The 21,864-nt window shown below is 37.7% G+C and overlaps 1 protein-coding gene across 5 annotated transcripts; it reads left to right on the forward strand.

The window, feature by feature from the left end:
* The first annotated feature begins 188 nt into the window (after nucleotides 1-188).
* Nucleotides 189-17,481, forward strand: DBF4 (DBF4-CDC7 kinase regulatory subunit). 5 transcript variants are annotated; one of them, XM_064506010.1, is made up of 13 exons: nucleotides 189-569; nucleotides 758-845; nucleotides 3,540-3,718; nucleotides 6,086-6,274; nucleotides 7,471-7,521; nucleotides 8,065-8,134; nucleotides 8,280-8,356; nucleotides 9,829-9,859; nucleotides 10,134-10,179; nucleotides 11,125-11,256; nucleotides 14,028-14,142; nucleotides 14,496-14,620; nucleotides 16,239-17,481. In XM_064506010.1, exons 2-13 carry the CDS (start codon nucleotides 800-802, stop codon nucleotides 17,302-17,304), a joined length of 2,127 nt encoding a protein of 708 aa, XP_064362080.1. In that variant the 5' UTR covers nucleotides 189-569; nucleotides 758-799; the 3' UTR covers nucleotides 17,305-17,481. The 5 variants fall into 5 exon arrangements, with proteins under 5 accessions (XP_064362080.1, XP_064362082.1, XP_064362079.1 ...); XM_064506012.1 differs by having other exon boundaries at nucleotides 3,543-3,718; XM_064506009.1 differs by having other exon boundaries at nucleotides 189-564.
* The last annotated feature ends 4,383 nt before the right edge of the window (nucleotides 17,482-21,864 follow it).

Consider the following 21,864-nt stretch of genomic DNA (forward strand, 5'->3'; position numbering starts at 1 on the left):
AAAGTCCCCCCCACTGCCTTTCCGGGGCCAGCGGTAAGCCCAGCCCGAGACCTTCTCCCAGGGCTTTCTGCTCGTGATGGCATCCACCGCCCCCGGCCCGCGCCTCCCCAGCCCCTGAGCTGAAGCGAGGCCGGCGGCGGCCCTGCCTCACCTCACGCGATAACGGCCAGCGGGTGGGCGGCCTCCCTCCCGCGCAGCCCCGGCCTCCGCGCCGCGCCGCGGGGAGACCAGCCTCCCCCCAGCAGCGATTCCGCTCCCGTCTCCCCACCGAGGGACCACGTCCCACCTTTCCCTTCCCTTCTCCAGACAAACCCCGCGGCGGCCCCGCCCCGCCGGGCCTCCCCTCCCCCCGCCCTACCGCGTGCGCGCGCGCGCGCAGCTGGCGGCCGGCGCCCGCGGACGACCGTTGCCCGGACTCGGCCGCGGCGGGCAAGGGGCGCCGCTGGGCGCCAGAGCGGCTCTCGCCTCGCGTCGCCTACGGCGCCGCTCCCCGACGGGCAGAAGGCAGGCGCGGCCCGGCCCGGCCCGGCCCGGCGGGCTGGCGGAGGCGGGAAGCGCGGTGAGGTGAGGTGAGGTGAGGCGAGGCGCGGTGCCCGGGGACCCGCGCCTGCCTCAACGGCCGCGGCGGGGCCCAGCGCCGGCCGCCGCCTGCCCGCGGGAGCAGCGCCGGGGGCGGGGGGTGCCCGGGCTGCGGCGGGGGGGCTGGGAGCCGGCTCCGGTGCGCGCCGGAGCTCAGCGGCTGCGCTGCGCCCCGCAGGTCCAGCGGCGGGCGGAAGAGAGGATGTGACTCCGCGGGAAGATGAAACCGAGCGCCGTGGCGGCCGCCAGCAACGCAGCGCTTCCCCGTAAGTGGCGGGTCGCCCAGCTGCCGCGGAGCGCCCGGCGGGCAGCGGGGGGCTTTGTCGGGCGCTGCCCGGCGGCTGGGGGCCACCTCCTTCCGGAGCCTCCCGGTGAGCCCCCAGCCGCTGCTCTGCGGGCCTCTCGCCTCGGACGGGCTAGCGGGTCCCCGCGTTTAGCTGTCTTTGTTCGTGGTAGTGACACGAAGGACATGGGTCAGTCTCGCGTGTTAGAGCTTAACTTTTTTCCCCCTTTTTTTAACTTTTGCATACTTGTGAGAATTAGACGTAAACGTGTATGACTGCAAGGGTAGATGAGCTAGGTTCCTTGCTCCTTTTCATAAGCTGTTTGAAGCGCAAACAAGCAGCACATAGTAGCTGTGTCGAAATTCACTAGGCCCCTGCCCTGCAGGCTCCTCCACCCAGGCAGATCTCGGCTGGTATCAGCCGCACACAGGGGAGGCCTCCTCGCCACGCTGGGCTGTGGGAATGAAAATGCGCCTTCTTTGCTTGAATACCACGAAGTTCTCTTTACAAGAGACTGCTATCTTGTTCTTGCAGTACTGCTGGCTAATTCCAAGCCTTTGATTATCCCCAAGATGTTTGAGGAGTATTTTCCAGGATTATCTCCAGTATTTCGTGTGTTAATCTTTGAGCTGCCCTGGCCATTCAGTGCGCATGTTGGGTATAAGACCACATTTGGTTCTTAGTCTCCTACAGAACTTCACATTTGCACATCTGCTTATCTCCTGCCCAGCATTTCATCCTTCTTTTCTCTTGCTTCTAAATCAGTTGTGCTATCCCAAGCCTCCACATTTTCCTGCTTCCATAGTTATTTCTTCTGGTCTCCCAGATTCTGCAAAACCTACTTTTATTCCTGCTTCACTTCTGTCTATACCTAACTATTACTTATAGAATCTTGCAGTATCAGTGGTGGTTCTCCTCCCTCTTTCAGCTTAGGCAGTTTCAGGTAGGAAGAGAATACATAACAGAGGAACTTTTCTTTTTTTTTAATCTCTAGAAGAGCCTTGCTCACTTCCTGCAGCAGCTGTAGTTGTCTGTTTTGAGCTTCTTCAAAGAAGCAACTGGTAGTAGAGTGTCAGTCAGTGAGAAAGAAAAGACAACATAAAACTGACATCATGTCAGTCTTGGATGGTCCTGTCTCCATCAGTGGATTCCTGTGGAAGTATGTAAGACCAGGGAAGGTATAATTACTCTAATAATATTGTTTTAGTTCCGAGCTCTGCTAAGCTCCAGCGATTTAATGAATTGCATTTCATTTCTGTGCATTTGGAACCCCTCAGAGTACTTCCATTTACTTCCAGGTACTTGTCCACTCTCCCCTTGAAACCATGTCTTAGTACCTACACCATCCTCTGGCAACATGCTGCACAGAGTTGCCCTGTTGCACAAAGAACCAGTTCCTCTTGTTCAGTTTGTACTTGTCTCCTGGTTTTGTTTGGTGTCCCATGTGTTGGAACAGGTTGTTCAGCCACTCTCTCTATGTTCTTCATGATTTTATACATTTTTACTGTATTTCCCCTGAATTGTTTATTTTGGACTGTCAAGTCTGAATCTTCAAAGTTGTTTCTCATGCAGAAGGTTTTTTTCAAACCTTTGATTGTGATTGTCCTTGTTACTTTTTTGACCCTTTTTGGTTTTACAGTTTTTTTTTATTTTGATTGCTACTCAGTATTGAGCTGATGTTCTCACAGAGCTGTCTACCACATTTCTAAGATTTTCCTTGGGAAACGAGGCTTACTTCTCACCTGGACTGAAATTTTTATTTGCTTATTTAAAAACCTAATCTGATCCACCTCTGTGTTGAGCATCAGGGTAGTTCACCAGCACAGTTGCATTGCTAGAGGTGGCTTCTTAGTATTTGAGCAAAATTCACCAGGAGAGAAAAACCTGTTATAACTAGAATGATGTTCAAGTTCCTGGAATTAAGCATAGTCTTGCTGCATCTCAGATGGGTACTCAAAAACTAGAGAACAAATGGGAGGATCTTGGTCTTACATTTTTTTAGTTTCAGTTACTTTTTCATCTGCTTTTGTTCTAATGTGTCTATATAAATCCTTTTTGTTTCAGATGAGTAATAGAGGGAGGTCGGTTCTGTTTCTCTAAAAGGGTGTTCTCGTGATCATCGGTGACTATATGTGTATATACACAGTGGTTCAAAGATACTAAAGATTTGCAAAACTGGCTGAGGAAAGTGATGACACTGTATAGCAACTGAAATAAATCAATCTTAGGATACAGTTTTAAGAAGGAACTTGCAAGCACTGACAGTGTTTTCATTTTCTTAGTATTTTTTGCTTTGGGAACTAAAATAATGTTTTTTAATATTTAAATTTCAAGTGGGCAAATAGTTACACACATGTCTGTTTTCAAGCATTTGAATAGCCTGTTTGAATTCCATAGGAATAGATATGGAAAAATAATGTGGTGAGAATGTTTGCTGCATAGGGGCTAAAGCTGTTTCTGTAGCCATTGTTCTTAAATAGTTTCGATAGCTGTCTTCTAAAAGCGAAGTAATAAGCAAAGCTTTGGTGAAGCATTATGCTTAACAGTTAGTTTATTTAAAAAGTTCTGTATGATGTGGAAGCTTGCCTTCTCCTTTTCAGTATTTTAGGAATTTTTGTTTCAAAAAGAAAAACACAGGAGTACCTACAGTACAGTCATTTACATTTTCTTTGGCAGCAGATGGAATGCAAGCAAAAACAGAAAAGTTAAGATCTTCTCTGAAGAATCTGAAAAAGGATATAACAAAACCAGAGAAACTTAAGTATAAACCACTTACTGGGAAGGTGTTTTACCTTGATATTCCATCAAATGTGATCTCTGAAAAATTAGAGAAGGACCTTAAAGAACTAGGAGGGGTAAGTTAACGAGCAGACATTTATGAAACTAGAAGAAAATCTGTCCATGTGGGATGACTCTCCCATGTTTTGTCTTACTGCATTTTGAAGTTACGTGCATTATATACGTGGCAAAATTTTATTTCTTTAAAGTTTATGTCATAATGTTTTAATGTGAACCATGAGCTTATCAATAAATCATTTTGTTTATTGTTTTGCTAGAAGCTGCTTTGCTAATTGTGATAAAGGGGATTGAAGCTTGGTCTTGGTTGATTATGAGTTTGGTTGTTAGAATTTTGTCTAGGTTTAATAAGTTTCATTGAAGTGAAATTTTCTGCAGCTTCTGACTGTTTTTGACAATTTTCTTTACGTGTTGCAACTACAGTTGTTCAGCTGAACCTAAAAATGATATCGGAGTAAATGTTTTACATATGTTTCCAGAAAGTCTTAAAATAGTTTTCTTGATGAGCCCTGGTGCTTTTCAGTTTCCTACAGGTTATTTGATAAGATTGTCTCTCGAGTTAAGCACTTTGCTGGAGCTTTGCATAAATTTGGCCAAATTAGGAACTTTGAAAAATAATATCACAGTCATGTGTAATACATCTTAAGTTTAGCTGCTTATCCAAAAATGAGTTTTTTTTTTTTTTTTTTGCTTTGTTTTGTTTGGCTTTATTTTTCCTAAAGCAGGTAGTGACAGAGGTTTATAAAGGCTGAGCTGGAGTAGCTATCAGGTAACAAAGGAGAGGGAGGAGGTATCCATCCCTCTTTGCATTCAGAGCAGACTGTGGAGAAGGAATTGGAGAAAGAGCTTGCGGAGTTGCTGGGCCCAAAAGCTTTTTGAGAGAAACATACAGATTTGGTAGGAAGCTGGCAGCTGAAACATGAGTTATAGTATGGGGGACTGGGTGTTAGCTAAAGAGAAGGGCAGAGTTGAAGAATAGTTAAGAACAGGACTAAAAGGACAGGTGCTGAGGTATGAAATAGGAACAATGGTTTAAAAGGAGGACATTGGTGGGTATGTGAGGAACAGTGTAGAGAGCAAGGACAGTCTGGGACTTTTAAACAGAGAGGTTTGTATAGCTAAGTCTACTTAGAATCTGGACTTTAACCTTAGGATTTTGGGGCGTACATCGTTTTGCTGTAAGCAAACTGCTGAGAGCCACATCCTTAAGAATACCTTTTCTCTGTTTCTATCATCTTTTCTGTATGGATAAAATCACTTTGATCCAAGTCCAGTACAGGGTATCAGATTAACAGAGAAGCCATGCAATTGTCTAGTCCACTTCAATATTGAATTATTTGAATCTGTATGAAGGACTCTCGACAGTAAAGTAGTCAAAAATTCCCTTTAATCAGAGTGACTAAAGGGAGCTGCTTAACCTGCTAGCTACTCTGAAATTATTTTGACAGCAGTTTTTTGATCCTGGAGGAGCACTGAGCAGTGGTATAAAATTGACGCTTGTAAATCAAGATACTATATGAAATTACAATAAAGGCAAGAAATTACAAATAACAGGATTTCAAGTTAGATACATCTCTTTACATTTAGCATTATTCTTGCACATTATCTTTTGTCTTCCTCTCTAAAACAGAATTTTAGAAATTTTTATGCAAGCAGTAAAGTTGCAGATCAGAAAGAGAATTTTTTCTGTTTTATTCTGAGGAGTACATAATCAAAACTGAGATTCCCAGTGCCCTCAAGATCAAATGCATGTGCTTCTTTGTTATTTTTGTGGGGTGCACGCAAAAGTACCTCTCCCAGTGTGTCCCATTTCTGTAAAATGTGCAGAGAGCAGAATTGGAAGGCTCAGTTCTAAGCTTGCTGCATCTGCAATTTGTGCTTTCTCTACTGATAAGTGGAGAAGAGGAAAATATTTTAAGCTATAAAAGGTGGTGAGAAATAAATAACTAAACGTCGTTGATAATAACATAGCAACTGGTAATAAAAGACTGAAAGAACAAAAGGGAAAAGAATAAGCATGGTGAGCAATATGTTTTGTCTAGTTTTTATGTAATTTCTGTTCCATGAAATTGCATAAAAGCATAATTTTCCTTGAATTATTCTGTAATTTATGTAGTGTAGAGAATTCTCCTATTTGGAAGGTAATATAGTTCAAGGAATGATAACAATTTAAACAAAATAAACTTTTCCTTCTGATACAGATTACAAAATTAAGAAACTGAAATTAGAAATTTTGACTGGCAAGATGTAACTATTGATGAATTGTAGTTGTTATCTTAAACTTGAGAAATATCTTGTTTATTCAACTTTTTTAAACTTAAGTTTCTTACAAGTCAATTTTTTCTGTTTAGTATATGCAAAGCAGAAAGTTACTGATTTGTTGACCTGAAATAATGCTTTGCTTTTTTTTTTTTCTTTCTATTTAGAAAGTGGAAGGCTTTCTTAGCAAGGATATTAGCTATCTGATTTCTACTAAAAAGGAGGCAAAATTTGCACCAACTCTTGGTCAGATTTCTCCAGTTCCTAGCCCAGAATATAATGGAGGAAATAGTTCACCTCATCCCAACAGCCGAAGAGATCGACGTGATGGAAGTTCGTTTAAGACAGCAGATACAGTAAGTTGCTTACTAAAAATGCTGCAAATCAAGTACAGCCCATGAGATAATTTCTTCCAGTTTTTCTTCTATTTTGTTTCTTAAAGATGGTAACAGTCCCTTGAGTTAATACTTTTTTGTTTAAACAGTTTAAACATACTTTTCAGGTAGTTCAGATTAACTGGTTAAATTTTAAACTAATTCAAGCTAATTAAGCAAAGTTTCAAAAAATAATTAAAAACGTTTGCTGCAAATAAAGCAGCCACACTAAAATTTGTTCTGCTATATCATGCTTGAATTATATTTGAACATTGATATTGTTATGTTTGACAACTAGATCAGTATGGACAGGCTTGCGGTGGCATCTGATGTTCCCATTATCTTTAGCAATACAGCCTTTTGAAATCTGGCTGCTGTGATTTTGCTAATGCAGAGATATCTACAGAAGCACTCTTTGATAGTAGTTTGAGAAATAATTAAAATCAAACGTCATGAGTATTCTTTTTTTTTTTGGTAAATCATTCTTTCTTAGAGGATCGCATTAATAGTAATTGTAGATACCTAAATTTGTGTAGGCTTGCTTGAAATTTGCTGCATGGACGAGTCATACGTCCATTGAAAATATAGGTAGAAGCTAAAGCTGTACAATACACGGCACTTATTTAAGAACATGACTGTGAGTCACTTGGTATACTGGTCTTTTGTTGTAGTACAATGTTACTTTGCATGGGTGGGATCACCTCTTCTTGCAAATAACCAAAATAGTACTGGATAGGTAAGTCTACGTTCATTATTAACAAATAGTGTTCAGTACAAGCTGCACTTGTGGTAGAAGAGATTGGCTAAGAGTGAGGTTATGATGGCCTTCATGACTGTTTGCTTAATTTGGCATAGATTCCAGTTGATGGAATCTCATTTTTTGGCATTCATTTCTGGCTGTTTATTCCCACCGTATGCATTGTACCAGCATTAGCATTGCTTCAGCCATGCAGTGACCTGCTTTGGCCAAAAACTAAGTACTTTTTTTGCTCAGAGTGAATCAACTCCAACATTTTAGGAAGGATGCAAATTAATGAAAAGTAGCAGTACAATAAAAAAAGGAGACAACCACAGTTAAAATAGATATGTTAGCTGAAATTTAACTTGCCTTAGCTTTTGCTTTCTGAAATGGTTTTAACTTGCTGCACAAGTGATACAGTGTTTCTCTTTTAATGTAGGTACGTATGAGCAGAGGAAAATCTTTAGTTGAAAAAGCAATCAAAGAGCAGGTAAGCCAAGTAATTGACAAATTTGTGCTGAAAAAAAGAAGTCTTGTTCTTCTAGAAAACAAGCAGTAGGAGGAAGAATTGGGTTCTGTCATGGAATGTTCAGGCAGAAGTCAAGGGACTATTCTCAGTGGCACTGTCAGGTCATGTTTGCTGGGTAGTTCCTGAAGAATTGAAAGTCTATGTAGAGTCTTATGACCAGTTTTGTAACTTAGCAAGGTTTTTAGTATATCTAGCATTTAAAAGAGGTCTTAGTGAAATTAAAGTAAATGTATCAATTCAATGTCTTCAAATTCTTAGTTACTATAAAATATGACAATAGAGATCAGTTTTGGCTATATGAAAGGTAAATATAATCTCCTGTTCATCGTGAAGTGCTGTGACATAGAGATGGAAAAGCCAGCTGAGGAAAGTGACAGTGTTGGTTTTTGTCAAAAAGCAAAAAAGAAAGCATCTGTGCTTTGATTTCAGGTTTCTTACTAGTAGATTTATATTACATGTTGTAATATATTAATTAAAATTATTAATGAAGTTTCCTGTTTGCAGGAATTAATCCCATCTGGTAGTATACTGTCCAGTGCTTTGAGTTGGGGAGTGAAGATACTTCATATTGATGGTAAATATTTTTGTTTGATGAATTCTAATTTGAACTTGTAACATTCATTTAAATTTTTTTTGTTGTATGCAAAGTATTAAAAACAAATTACTTAGAACATATGAAAATCAACTCAGCTTAATATAATTTTCCCTCTTTTTGCAAGACATTAAGAATTACATTGAACAAAAGAAAAAGGAGCTCTACTTAGTCAAAAAAGCGAGCAGTTCTTCTAAAGATGTGGTAAGTGGGCCTTCTCTTGTTTAGTGAAAAAATTTTCACAAATAGCGAAGAGATATATTAAATACTACCTATTGTGAAGCTGATTGATTTTAATTTAATGACGTCTTCCTCACTTTGTTTTTCATTAACTGTTATATTTTATGGATTGATTTTAAAAATATCATCACTGAAAAATAGAAACAAAAGTATTAGCCCCACATCTCAAAATTATTGAAAACTTAAATCCATAATATCATTGATTAAATAGTGTGTAGGTCTTCATTCTTGAGGTTATCTAAGAACTGCAAGCAGTGAACGTTATGAAACTTCCCTTCTGCCTGCCTCAAAAATTAAGAAATTTCAGCTTGATTTTAGTGTCACTTAGATTATGGTTAAGTTGCCTTGTATAACTTTTTTTCTACGATGCTGATTAGAAATCCTTTATCATTTTGACAAATGGAATCAAAGCTCTGTTTTCATGAGGAAGGTGTCTTTAGGGAATATATATGTCAGTAGCTAAACTGAAGCATCTTTTGCTTCCTAACCTTTCTTAGCAATTATTGTAAAGCTGTGTAAATCTTGTGTAAAAAATGTGTTTTAAAAAAAGTGTAAACCTTGATTTCTCCTTTTTTTCTGTTTTAGCTGCTTGTGGTCCATCTGCAGTTGTTTTTTAATTTAAATCAAATACGTAAAGTTGCAAGATCATCTAGTCTAGGCAGGAGCCTGTGGTGTGTAAATAGAAGTGTACCCTATAATATGTGTTATGTTGTTTTGGAATGTAATGTTGGTTAATTTTTGAGGCCTCATAAAATGCTGTTAAATCACTAGTGTATCAGTTTGGCTGAATAGCAGTGGTGTTCCCCCTGCTTCTCCCCACAAGCCATAGAAAATGTGAGTCTAAATCTTACTGAAGTCAGTAACAGTTAAAAGCTGATACTTGAATTTGCATCACTTCTTCTTTTTTTTTTTTTTTGAAATACAGAAGTAATCTGTTCTAAAAGACAAAACACTTCTTTTAAGTTTAGCCCTCATTCCTAAACTAAATACCTGTGTAAATCCATTCTAATCAGAGGAGGTATTTTAATTAGAGGATGTTGCTTCTAGCACTTCTTTTTAGTTTTATGACTTGGTTATTAGCAATTATAATCTGTTGTAAAAATGCAGTCCATATTTAAGAGTCAGGTTTCAGCCCTGCCAAGTATTTTGGGGTAGGAGAGGGTGCAAGTGAGTAATTTTGCCTGGGTTTTTAGAGGAATAGATTAGAACCTCTCAGAAAAAAATCTTGCAGTGTAGAAATAAATAGTTCTTTGGGAAACATGTGACCATTTTTCCAAAGTACGAATGAGATTTATTTCTGCAAAATTTGTCATGACTCTATGAAGTCATGGTTAACACAAGGAAACTCAAATTTAAAAAAGCTACAGCCAAATCTTTAAATAAAATGCAAAATAGAAAGACTGAACCCCCTGTGAATATTCTGTTTTTTTTAATAGGGAAAACGATGTGCTGCTCAAAAGTCAAGAAGTAAGTATTTCAATATTTGTAGAAGTTTCATGTTGCCTTACTTTCTGAATGCTTAAAAATGTAGTATGGTTCCCATCTGGTCAAGTGTTTTGGTGTATTCTAATTTGTTGGCCTGAGAAAACCTTGTAGAAAAACTTCCTGGAAATCAGGAAGTTGTCATAATATGTGCATAATGAATTTTAAAATAATGTCTGCTCATCTATTCAGGTATTGGAGTAACTTGCTAAATGAAGAAAAGTATTTTTCTTTCAATTGCCTTTTCTCCTCCCTGAAGCAGGTAGACTGAAAAACCCATTTGTGAAGGTGGAAGATAGAAGCTGGTAAGTGTTCTTCTTGTGCATTTGGTAATGTGGTTCTCAAATTGAGTAACTGAGAAACACATGGTATGTGTTGAGGAGATAGCCTTCAGATTTCTACTTCTTGGACTTGCTGACTTTAGATGTTATGCATAGCATCCTCCTCTAGTAAGATGAAAAATTGTGTGTCACGTGCTCTGGGTGTATATCTGTGTTTAGCCACTGAATGAGATCAAAGAGGTAGTGGTATAGACATTGGTGGAAAGTGAATTGTAGCTCCAGTTTGTAAGGTATGGCAGAGGGCTGTTTTGGTTTATGTCCTGCCAAGGGCTAGGTGAATAGAAAGGAAGCTTGGCATCTTTGAACCTTGACGTCTTACCTATCTTGGATCCCAATCCTGTAGCCTAAAAGGTTAATAGAGCTCTGTATATTAACTTAAAGTCTTGTGGTACCATTCATCCATTCATCTCCTTGAGAAAGTGTTTAGGCAGATGTAAGGAAAGTGGGTTTGTTGCACTTGAAATCGTTCCTTGAAATTGATTTAAATTTTCTGTTCAACTGTTTCTTAAAAACAAAAAGCCATTAATCTAATTTTAATTTCTGCAATGCTGCTGTAGTTACTTCTCTGGAATACAGAGGCACTACTATCCAAATTGTTCTTAATATTATTGGTTACTCAATTCTGCATGTCATTATAGGCATGAAAGCCATACAGTTGTGGAATGTGTAAGACAGCTGTTGAAACTCAAGGCAAATTTTCTACTTTGAGAAAGTCTCAGGTTGAGAAGGAAGGAAGGACTTACAGTCTTCTAGGATATTTATCTGCTTAGCATTCTGTGTATGGTATACATAAAAGAGAGAAATGCTTTTTGAAAGACTCTGGAGTTTTAAGGTCAGACCGTAGTTTGCGATATAAACTACTGCTTTCATTTTCCAGTGTTTCTAATGCAACTGTTTTGTTTAATACAGCCACTACCGACCATTTTATCTGCAGTTACCCAGTTTTCCAGTTCTGAACTACTGCGTTCCAAAACCATATAGTCCATTTGAAGTGGATAAGAAGCATCCTTCTGGTCAAAAACAAACTCAGTCTAAGCAAAGGTTTGTTGAAAAATCGTTATTGAGTTGTGGATAGAGAAGGAGGTGAAGAGTCTGTTCTCCAAAATAATTGTTCCTCCTCTTATCTTGTATGATATTTAATACTAGTATCTACGTTTCAGTTGTTGTATTCTCTGCACTGTAGCTGTTGGTGTCTGTCTATCTTTCTGTACTTTCTTTACTCTGTTTTTAGTCCTTCTTTTGGACATACAGATGCATACATCCAAATATGTGGCCTTCTGCTATCACTGTGGGTCAGCGTAAGATATTTTTTTCCTTTCTGCTACTGGTTTCTTCTTTGTCCTCTTCTTGGATGCCATCCAGTAAGTATTTTACAAGAAGTAAATTTCTTGGGTCTTCCTTTGACATTTATATAGTCAATATAAACTAGACAGTTAAAATTTTTAAAACAGTGGTATTCAGTCGTGGTGCAAAATCATTGTTGCTAAAGAGTGTGCCTGCTTTACATGGGAAAATGAAGCTTATAAAAATTAGGCTCAGCAATATTGCTTGAATTTTCAAGACATGAAAAGTAGATACTAACTGTAGCAGTAGAATTGTGGTTGGTCTTGTAACAAATGTTCACATGATACGTTTTGGCATTCAGGCTGTGTTTGAGCACTGTAGATGCAGTTATGATTTTTGGTAAATTAGTTTTATGATTTGATTCTGCTTAAGAGTCTCTGTTCTCTGGTGAATTGAACTCCACTTCCCTGAACTCCTGCCTAACGTATCTGGAGGATTAATGACTATTTCATTAACTTTAAAATTGATGTTACGTTATGCACGTGAGAGGCTAAAGTTATTTAGTGAGAAGAAAATTTGCTATGCATGGCACTTTCTGTATCTGATAACTTTTTTTTGCTCTTTTGTCCTTTGTAGTTTGTGATACAAACTACATCATTATTGGATGGTTCTAATGCAAGTGTTTTGTCTAACATAACCATACTGACCATTTTATCTGCAGTTACCCAATCTTCCAGTATGACGTGTTTTCTTTATAAAAAGAAATTTGTGATTTAGACGTGATACTTGCTTTCTTTATAAAATAGTTCTGCACTGTTCAGGTTCTGCACAATCTTCAGTGTTATATTGTTGGAAGTTTTCAGTTAATGTTGCCATGATGTTGTCTTCATTTCGATTGCAATGAATGTAGCAATATGAAAAAGCAAAGCAAATGTAATGTAGTGGTAACCTTTGCAATAATCGGGGGATTTCTGATGGTACCTTTTTCATTGAGAAGAAGGGGGTTAGAAAGGGCCAGTTGTGTTAAACTTTTTCCTGAAGTCACAACGTTCTTCTCAATTTGTATGGACTAAGGAATATGATATATTGGTTATAAACTTCAGGAATTAAGTTGGTATGAATATTTCTGTTTAACTTTTCAATTTGGCACATTCCACAAAGGTCTTTTGGTGAGAGATAGTTCCATACCTAGCAGGTAAAAGTGAGGGCCATCAGGGGAGGGAAGAGGGGGAATGCTCATTTGTTTTATGTTTTATCTGGGAAAGAGAAGCCTTTTTAAGGTAAGTTGTCAATTCTATTTGCTTCTGCATAAAGCAAGACCTACCAACATTATTTATTCTTTGGAAAATAAGTTCTGCCACTTGTATCCTGTGATCACAAACTTTCCTAATTCTTTTGTGATTTTTTTTTTATAGCTCTAAAGAGAGAAAGTGAAAAGGTCTTTGTTAATCGAAGTAAAAATACACAGTCAGAGCCTATCCTGTGAAATAAAAGAAATGTTGGAATGGGTATTGTTGAGTTAGACTCTTGTTAATTAAAAGCTGTTGCAGAAAGTAGCATACATGTATATTATGCCAGGCAGTACATTGCTATGTTTTGTGCAAGTTGGTGATTTTTCAGGAGAGGGTTTGATATCAAAGTCCTACAGTTTTATCTGTGCTGATACTTGGTGAAGTCCATTGGTATGACGGTGCTGATTTTTGACTAGACAGGGAGATGGCACTGTTCCCCTAAGGTAAAAGGGATGTAGAGATTGGTGCTTTTGGTTTACTGCTAGCATATCATCCTTTGGAGGTATAATAGCAAATTGCAGCAAACAGTAGCTCTCTCCAGGTAAAGGCACTGAAGGCAATGGAACTGCTACTGAAAACATCTTTGTGGTTTAATCTGAGAAGAACTTGAGATTCATTTCCGCATATTTCCACTTAAACCTGTACCAAGAAAAACAGGGCAGAAAAGGTATTTGGTTGACACATTGAAAAGCTACGTTCAGCCAACAAATATGACTGTTCTTTACTTTTGTTCAGGAATGAGAGATCATCTATTAGACCAAATGCTTTTCCTGCATGTTGTCTTGAGATCAAAAATACTGATGGCAGATGAGATGTTAGAATACTTTTTCTCTTTTTTCTTGCTTTTACTTTTACCAATTTCCCTCTCTTACCAGCTATTCACTGAGATTTCAGTACTGCCTTTGATTTGTCAAGTGAGAATTCTTTTTAGCACTTTTGCGTTGTTTCTTCGGAGTCAGTGATAGCAGTACAGCGGTACCAACCTGGACATGTTTTACTCTTTCATATAGTTTCGCTGGGTCTACCTATCTTGTTGCAGTAAATCTGTTTTGTTTTTAATTTAACGTTTCTTTTTTGTGTTTTTCCTAAGCACTGACTAACATAATGCAAATATTTTGAGGGGAAATAAAATTTTTTGAAATTTACTAAATGAGAATGAGCAAACAACATGAGAAGCAAGTACAGGGCTCAGCTCCATATTTAAGATTCATTAATATATATCTTCTCTGTTAACAGAAACAAAACAAATAGTGAAAAGGACTGTGGAACTCCTGTTCAGCTCCCTCAAAAGGATAAAAAAAAGAGAGGATACTGTGAATGTTGTGGGAAGAAATATGAAGATCTGCAAACTGTATGTAAAATGTCAACTATATGCTTTCAAACAGTCTTACATTTAAAAGTGTGATATTAACAATGGTTTTTACTTGCTAGTTTAATGTATTTTTTATTTTAAAAGATCTTTTAAATATATCTTCTAACAAGCAGTGAGCTGTTTTTTTGTTTTGTTTTTTCTCTTCCTTGAATTAATTCCTGATTGCTGGCTTTAGCTATGGCAGCTGAAGGCATGCACTAACAGTTCATATGTTGGAGACCTTTTTAATAATAAATTAGCAACACTTCACTTATTGCTCCATATCATAGTGTTGATTTGTATATTCACATCTGGAGTACTAGCTTTGTTTCATGACTCTTCTTTAATTCCAGCATCTTGAAAGTGAACAGCACCGAAATTTTGCACAAAGCACACAGTATCAAGTTGTAGATGATATAATCTCCAAGTTTGCTTATGAGTTTGTTGAATACAAAGATGACACAAAAATAATTAAAAGGTAAGTCATGTGTTCTAACTTTTAAAGCTCCTGTAAATGAAGTAAGACATCGAACATGTAGGTACCGTAGTTCTTCAGCTCTGAAACTGGTGCAGAACAAGTTCATATTTTTTCAAATACATTTCTGAAATTTGAAGTGCAATTGTTACCTGGCAAATCAGTTCTCTAAAACAGAAATTAAAAGAAAAGAAAAAGAATTAAAAATTGCAGATGGCATCATAGGAAAATAAGGCTGGAACGAATTGCCAAAAATTGTCCTGTCTATTCTTCAGCTTCATAAAAGCAAGATGGACTGGTCTAAACTCTTGCTGACAGAAGTTTGTCTGGACATCTTGCTCTAAAAACCTGATATTCTTAGTAGTCTAAGAATGATAAATGATAGCCTCCCTCATCAATCTGATCTCCTTACGAGTGGGAGAACTTTCCCTAATGTAATACAGATCTTCCTCTCTATCTAAGGCTGTTAATTTCTGTCCTGCCTGTGCTGGGCAAAGAAAGCAGTTTTTCTTTCTTCTTTGTAGCTGATTTTTTCCATATTCGAATGCTTGAAAATAATACTTTCTGCTTCCTTTGTACACTGTAAAAAATGATGTGTATTTGTTTCTGTAGCAATTTGGGTAGATTAGAACTGTAATTGATTTGTTAATGCTTGTATTTATTAGTTATATTTATTTACTACGCAACTAAAAATGCAAAATTTTATAAAAACATCTACACAGCTCTGTTATCACTGATTTTTAAAAAAGAAAAGTAACTAGAAGTAGGTAGAATGTAATAAACCCCCAAAATTCAGTTGTCCCCTTCCCTCTCCAGTCTCTTTGTGCATACACACATGCACATGTTTATCTGTATCTTTGTTCTCTAAAGCTTAAGTGGGAGAAGGAGAGGACTTGTATCCTGAACTATTTAGGTTAAAATGATGGAATAAGTTCTAAACTGTAATGCCTCTTAAAGGATGTTCTTCCAGTGGGTCTTTAAGCGCAGGTGGCTTGGTTAGTTGCAACAGTGACTAAACTCAAGATTGCTTTGCTTTATTGACAAATGATTCAGGACATAAATGATTTTCTCATTTCTTAAAAAAAAAAGAAAAAAAGAAAAGAAACTGAAAAAATAAAGGGGCATTCCCAGTGAAATCAAAGGAAATGCACACAGAATCAAACAACTGATATCCTAATGAAAGCAAGGATTTTTTCCTTTTTCTTTTGTGATATGAAAATACTCAGAGTGGTTAGGTTTGAAATACTATTTCAGGAAAAGTATATATAATTATGCTTATTTTTGTGAATGTATCAGAATATTTGCAAGTATTTATAGTCATATTCATTAACTTTGTTCTTAACACCATTGTGAACTCAAACTTATTTAACTGCTAGACCGCTTACTTGGGGTATTTTTAAAACAATTCCATGAGAATTTAAAACTATTTCCATGAGAAATCAATAGGAAAACATCAAATTCAAATACCAGGCATGCTGTTCCTAGAGAAATAGGGGTGTGTGTGTGTGTGTGTGTTTGGTTGCTTTTCTAGATCTTTTTGCACATTGCTTGGTTAAAGTAATGTTATTCTTGTTTTGTTCAATAATTTCCTTGTTAATCACTGTAAACAATTTTGTTTTAGGACAAAATGTAGTACAGGATGTTTTTCTCCTATTATTGGAAGGGTAACTAAACCAGATGAGCTGAAAGAACGACTGAAAAAGCAACGCATTTCATTGAAAAGTTACTCATGGAAGGATACTACAATGCGGGCACTCAAACTGGATCATCGGCCTACAGAAATACACCCAAATTCTGTGCCAATGCCTACCCCTATTTCTGGATCTGTCTGTTCAGTTCTTTATTGTCATCTGTCACAACCTTTGGAAGTAAAAAGTAAATTCAGAAATAATGATGAAAATATGAAAATTGATTGTTCCTGTGCTGCAAATGTAAAAGAGGCTGTTGTATCATCAAACTTCATACAGCCGCCGCCTCAGAAAGATGACAAAGCAAACATGAAGAACTTGTATCAAGCTTATGAGCCATTCAGTAAAGAAATCTTTGAACCAGAAGTACATAAAAAGAATTTACAGAGCTTACAGGAAGGTGTATGTACTTTATATTCTCATACTCAAGGTACAGATTTTACTGAAAAAGACAAAAACCCACAGCAGCCAAAACGAAAATTAATTAATGCAGTAGTCCAACCAGCAAAATGTTTGAAGAAAACAGATGCAAATCCTGTGTTTATCAAAAAACATCTTGATTTGTGTGATGATCATCAACAGATGCAGCACAATGTTCTTCTGGACACTAAGGCATCTGATACTGCTGTAAGCAAAGAACTTAATGGATTGGCTGCCAGCACTGCCCACAGTTCGCCATCTGGAAAGCTTCACAGAAAAGTAAAACTTTACTTGGGAAGAAATAAAAGAGAACAACGGAAACAGAATATGGAGTTGTGTGTAAAGTACACTGATGGACTATCTGTTTCTGGAGAAAAGAAAAGTGCTTGTAGCTCACCAGGGCAGGCTTTACTGGAATTATTTCAGACAAGTGAAATAAACTCAGATTTTGGAGGTTTTTCAGGTTACACTGAGAACAAAGATTCAACGAGCATAAAAGATATCTGGGAAGGGCAGAATAGAAATGTTGTGTGGTCACTGTTTTCCTCTTCATCCTCATCCCCATTTGTTGGATTTTAATGCTGCTTTATTTAATACAATGACTTTCAAATAAACTTGCAGATTGTATTCATGGAAACTTTAATTGCTGTGTTATATATTACGTACAGATGGTTTTGTTTTCAAAATTTTTTACCTTTATACACATGAAAGAACATCTATATGTGTAAATATGAAAAATAAAAATAACCAAGAAAATTTTTTCTTTTTAAAAGTATTACTTTATCACAGCCAGTAAAAGGCTCTCACTTCAGGTTGGAGGTTGAATTAGTTGCTAGGCAAGATCAATAAGCATTATGCTTGCTTTTTAGTAGAATAATTTTCTAAGATCATTCAATGTGCATGCTTATATGCTACCTTATAAATTAATGGACATGCTATCATAAACAAGGTGGTACATTACTTACGGACCACTGGTGATTTGTGGAGATTTGGTTGCTTCCCTTCCTCTTCCTTCTGCTGCTGTTGTCTTATTAGAGGACGCAAAAAAGTCGTTGCATTCCTAATACTACTTCTGCTGAAGCTGTCTCAGGGAACCTACATTATTACAAAGAAACAGGATTAGGAAAGCATGTAGTATATGCTTTGCTACTCTGCTGTAATTGATTTTTAGACTAAACCTAGCTGTGTTGTGTATTTCAGCCAATGGGAAACCAGTCTATGTGTACTTTAAGTTTTGTTGGTTTAAAAAAGGCAACAACAAAAACACCAAAGACATTTCTGATTGACTCAGGTTCTTGGTTTGATTTTTCTTTCAGAATAGCCAGCCTGTCTGCCTAGCGTACTTGGAGGGAGAGTGAAAGTACGCGAATGAGAATTGGGAAGACTCTTTTTTATTCTTTGAATCTTCATTAGAGTTGATCCCCTTTAGGACTTCTGAATCTGTAAATCAGTGCACGGCATGAATACTGAGGTACAATGGGTTAACTGCAAAGCTTTATTAATAAATATGAGTGCCTTAATGTTATGTGGAGGATCTAAACCAGCAGAAATTACATTACATTTTGCTTAAATTACTTGTCTGCATTTTTAACTGCCCCCCCCCCCCACTGTTTAATATTCTCAAATGTTTTGTCATTGTTCTTGTGGTTAAAGTGCTTTCAGTAGTTGTGTGCTATTTTTGTCTTCAGGTAGAGCATATCTGCTTCGATATGCTTCGAAGCTCGATAAAGCTTCTTGGTGTGCAGGGAGGAGTGAGGGAGACAACAAAATTGCTTTCCTTTAAACAGCATATGAATTGGAAGCTTAATGATCTGCTTGTATGCAAGTTGCGAGGGCATTGCCATCACGTGAAAGATGGTGTTCCTCATTCCACTGTTAATGTAATCACCAATAGGGACTGGTAAGAATTGGTTTTGGTCTCACAAGCTTACTGGTCAGTTCTGGTTTGATATATAGTTGCTTCTGATCTGTGAGTCACAAGAAAATTAAAAAAGAAGCCATTAGATAAATGAGCAAAGTCAACATTTTAAAAAGGAATTGATCTTGAATGCGTGTGTCTCCGTATATATTTTGCCTGTAGTTGACCACTGTGTAGATTCTAGGAATGGGATTTTAAAGTAGAACACTGAAATAATACTTTGTTCTTCATTTTCAGTGTCTTTTTTCATGATGGAGAGATTGCTCTCTGATTCACTGAATGCAGTGTATTTTAGAAACAAATGTTTGTCCAGTCATCTTCTGTTGAGGATGTTTGTTTAGCCTAGGTTCAGTACTAAAGCCAAGTCTAAGTAGTAAAATGTGCATCTTTCCTTAACATGCATTGCAACAATCTGGTTTTAGGGTGCCCCTGCCCCACTGTTGTTAGTCTAATTCGATGGCCTCTATCTGACTGAAATGTGTGTGCATAGTTATATACATAAAGATTATTGCATTAGTAGAATGCTAAGGTGAAAACTAGTCACTGTTAGTAAATCTACTTGTCACATCTCCAGTTATTTATATGTTTTGCATGTTACATGATTAGATAAAATATTGTAACACGGTAGCTCAATGGACACTATATACAAAGGCAATTTAAACATTAATTAGAATCTGGCTTCTCTAGAATCCTATGGGGAAAAAAATTCAGAGGTTTGTTATTAAAATGATATGAAGAATATTCATCATAATGCAGAACAAGGTATAACAGTCAGTTTTACCGATTCCAAAAAGCACTGTTAGTTGTGATGCGGATTTTGCATGTAGATGACTATAGTCATATTAAAAGCCCCCTTTGTATGTAGTGTATTCAGATAGTTTACTGTGGCTTGTGATGCCGTTAACTTTTTCTAAGGCAGATCTATTCACTGTATTGTGCATGATTTTCATGCATTTATCTTCCAGGCTTGTTTTTTAAAAACTATTATTCCAAAAATTTAAAAGGAATTGTTTTACTCTTTGAAAAAATAATTAAATATGGAAAACTAGTTGCTAGAATGTTTGTCCATCAGATTTCCTCTCAAGTCTGAAGAGATATGAGTATCTTCAAAATGTGTGGCAGGAATTCTGAGACAAGTCCTATAAACACAATCACAAATCTCTTAAGTCATTGGACTAAAGGTTTAGCACTGGAAGTGCACTTCATCTGTCAGTACATCTTTGTATTAATTGCACATAACAGTTTGAACTCTCTTCATAGTTCTGCAGCTTTCATCTGAGGCCGCTTCATTCTTGGATAGTCTATCTTTCTGTGAATTTGAGACACTTGTTTAGGTAGTTTTAATACTCTGTTTAGAAACAGTTGTTACTATACTAATTGTGACTTCCTTTTTGTGGTGATTAGTGAAACTTGGAACTATATTCCTATAGTTCCTTTCAGTGTATATATACCGAGGCGTAGAGTGTGAGAATCAATTTTAATGAAGCATCTAAATCTTACTGTTACAAAAGCTGTAAGTTTTAACATTTGTGTGAGACACTACTTCATTTTAAAGTCTGATTCAAAAAAAAAAAGACCCCTAGACTTTTACATTGTAAAAGTACTCTTAATTATGTGATTATCCTGTGGCCCGATGACCATTGGTTTGATAACTTAATGTGAGAACGAGTTGTAACTCACTGTTCACACCCACTCTGTGCTTCATGTATTACTATAGGAGAGAGCAAAATCATTCAGTAAAGTCTTCTAAAATGGAAGCTGTAGCTACATAGTACAAAAACCAGGAATGATAACTGAATTTAAAAGAAACACAGATGTTGAGAGCTGATTTTAAAGTATTAGAAGGGAAGTGCTGTGGTGACTTTGGTACATCTACACTAGCACTTTGGTTTCGTATCTTTTTTGCTGTGGATGCCCAACCTCTGCCTATTATTTTGCTCCGCAGTATGTGTTTATCTGGAACAGAAGTATTATTTTTCTTCAGAAAAGTCTGTAGTGTGGGTGAGAGGATAGAGTTCCCAAGGATGTCTGTGTGTATATACCAAGAGAGAATGTGTGCACTGTATGAATGCTCATATGGATATAGGGCGATGGTGGGGATTCATGACTCAAGCCACACAAACATAAAAAAGTTCTGTAGTAATTTCTCAATGTTTCATACAAGCAGGTGAGCCTGAAGAAAGCCTTGTGTTTGAAAAGAATTCAGCAACATTCTGTAATGATCCAAGTTATTCCTGGGTTTTATTGTTTTTCTTTTTGGTTTTCTTTCTGCTCAAAAGCTATGCTTTCTCCCTCAGTACTGTTATTACATGTTACACCAGGAGTGGAGTTTCCTGGCTGCTGTAACAGTTGGCAAAGGATCTTATTGCTCTTGGATATGGCAGGAGTCCAGAACTGTCCTACTTCATCTTCAAGAAGATGAAGACCATCTAAGATCAGCTAAGCTTGGGACAAATAACTGATTTTCAAGAGCAGTGTGCCAAAATATGTCCACACCTTTATAACTGGAACAAAATATTTGTCAGCAAGATACATGATGCCATTTGTGGCCTACAACACTGGGTTTACAGCTAAACGGAAATGATGAAAGCCAGGACTGACAGGCTATCCTCTGAAACTGAGATCAACAGCTTGGCCGAGAAGTCATTCAGCAGGGTAAGGACTTCATCTCCATGTTCCTCTTCTTTCCAGTCTTAGGCTATGCTATGAGACCTTTGGCTACAGAGCAGTAGAATTTGCAAAAAAAAGTCCATGCTTGGAGGACGTTCTTTTACAGGTAAGGGACTATCAACTATCCCATCTTTGTTACTATACTTCTGCTGCAGACGAAGGAAGTAGTGGGATCTGTAAGCAGTAACATCTCTTCACCAATGTCCAACTATAGAACCCTTGCAACAAAGCAACAGCTAGGCAACTGAAAAGCAGATCTTCCACTCTGAGCTAATAATAGCAAAGGTAGTGTCATGTGCTTGTTCTCCCTGCTGGGGTCCAGGGTTGTTGGCAGATGGTGTATCAGGCCTGTGATAGAAGAAATGGCACAGCCCTGCTGAGACCAAATTGAATGGAATAGTTTCTCTGTTTTGGTGCGGAGTTTGTTACAATCTGAATAGTACTGAGCGTGTTGATGTCTGTTTGATCTTCGGAGGTCAGCAATGTGCAGGAGGGATGAAATCTGTGTTCCACCTCAACCCTGTAAGAGAAAAGTCCACTTAAATTATCTG

Source organism: Dromaius novaehollandiae, chromosome 2, assembly GCF_036370855.1.
Source record: "Dromaius novaehollandiae isolate bDroNov1 chromosome 2, bDroNov1.hap1, whole genome shotgun sequence".
In the NCBI taxonomy this organism is placed as follows: Eukaryota; Metazoa; Chordata; class Aves; order Casuariiformes; family Dromaiidae; genus Dromaius; species Dromaius novaehollandiae.

What these genes read in the sequence shown, in the direction of transcription:
- DBF4 (XM_064506010.1), top strand. Translation starts at nt 800, where the DNA reads ATGAAACCGAGCGCCGTGGCGGCCGCCAGCAACGCAGCGCTTCCCC. An exon ending in CAAACTCAGTCTAAGCAAAG is followed by an intron (nt 11,257 to 14,027) that starts GTTTGTTGAAAA and finishes CTCTGTTAACAG; the next exon opens with AAACAAAACAAATAGTGAAA. An exon ending in AATATGAAGATCTGCAAACT is followed by an intron (nt 14,143 to 14,495) that starts GTATGTAAAATG and finishes CTTTAATTCCAG; the next exon opens with CATCTTGAAAGTGAACAGCA.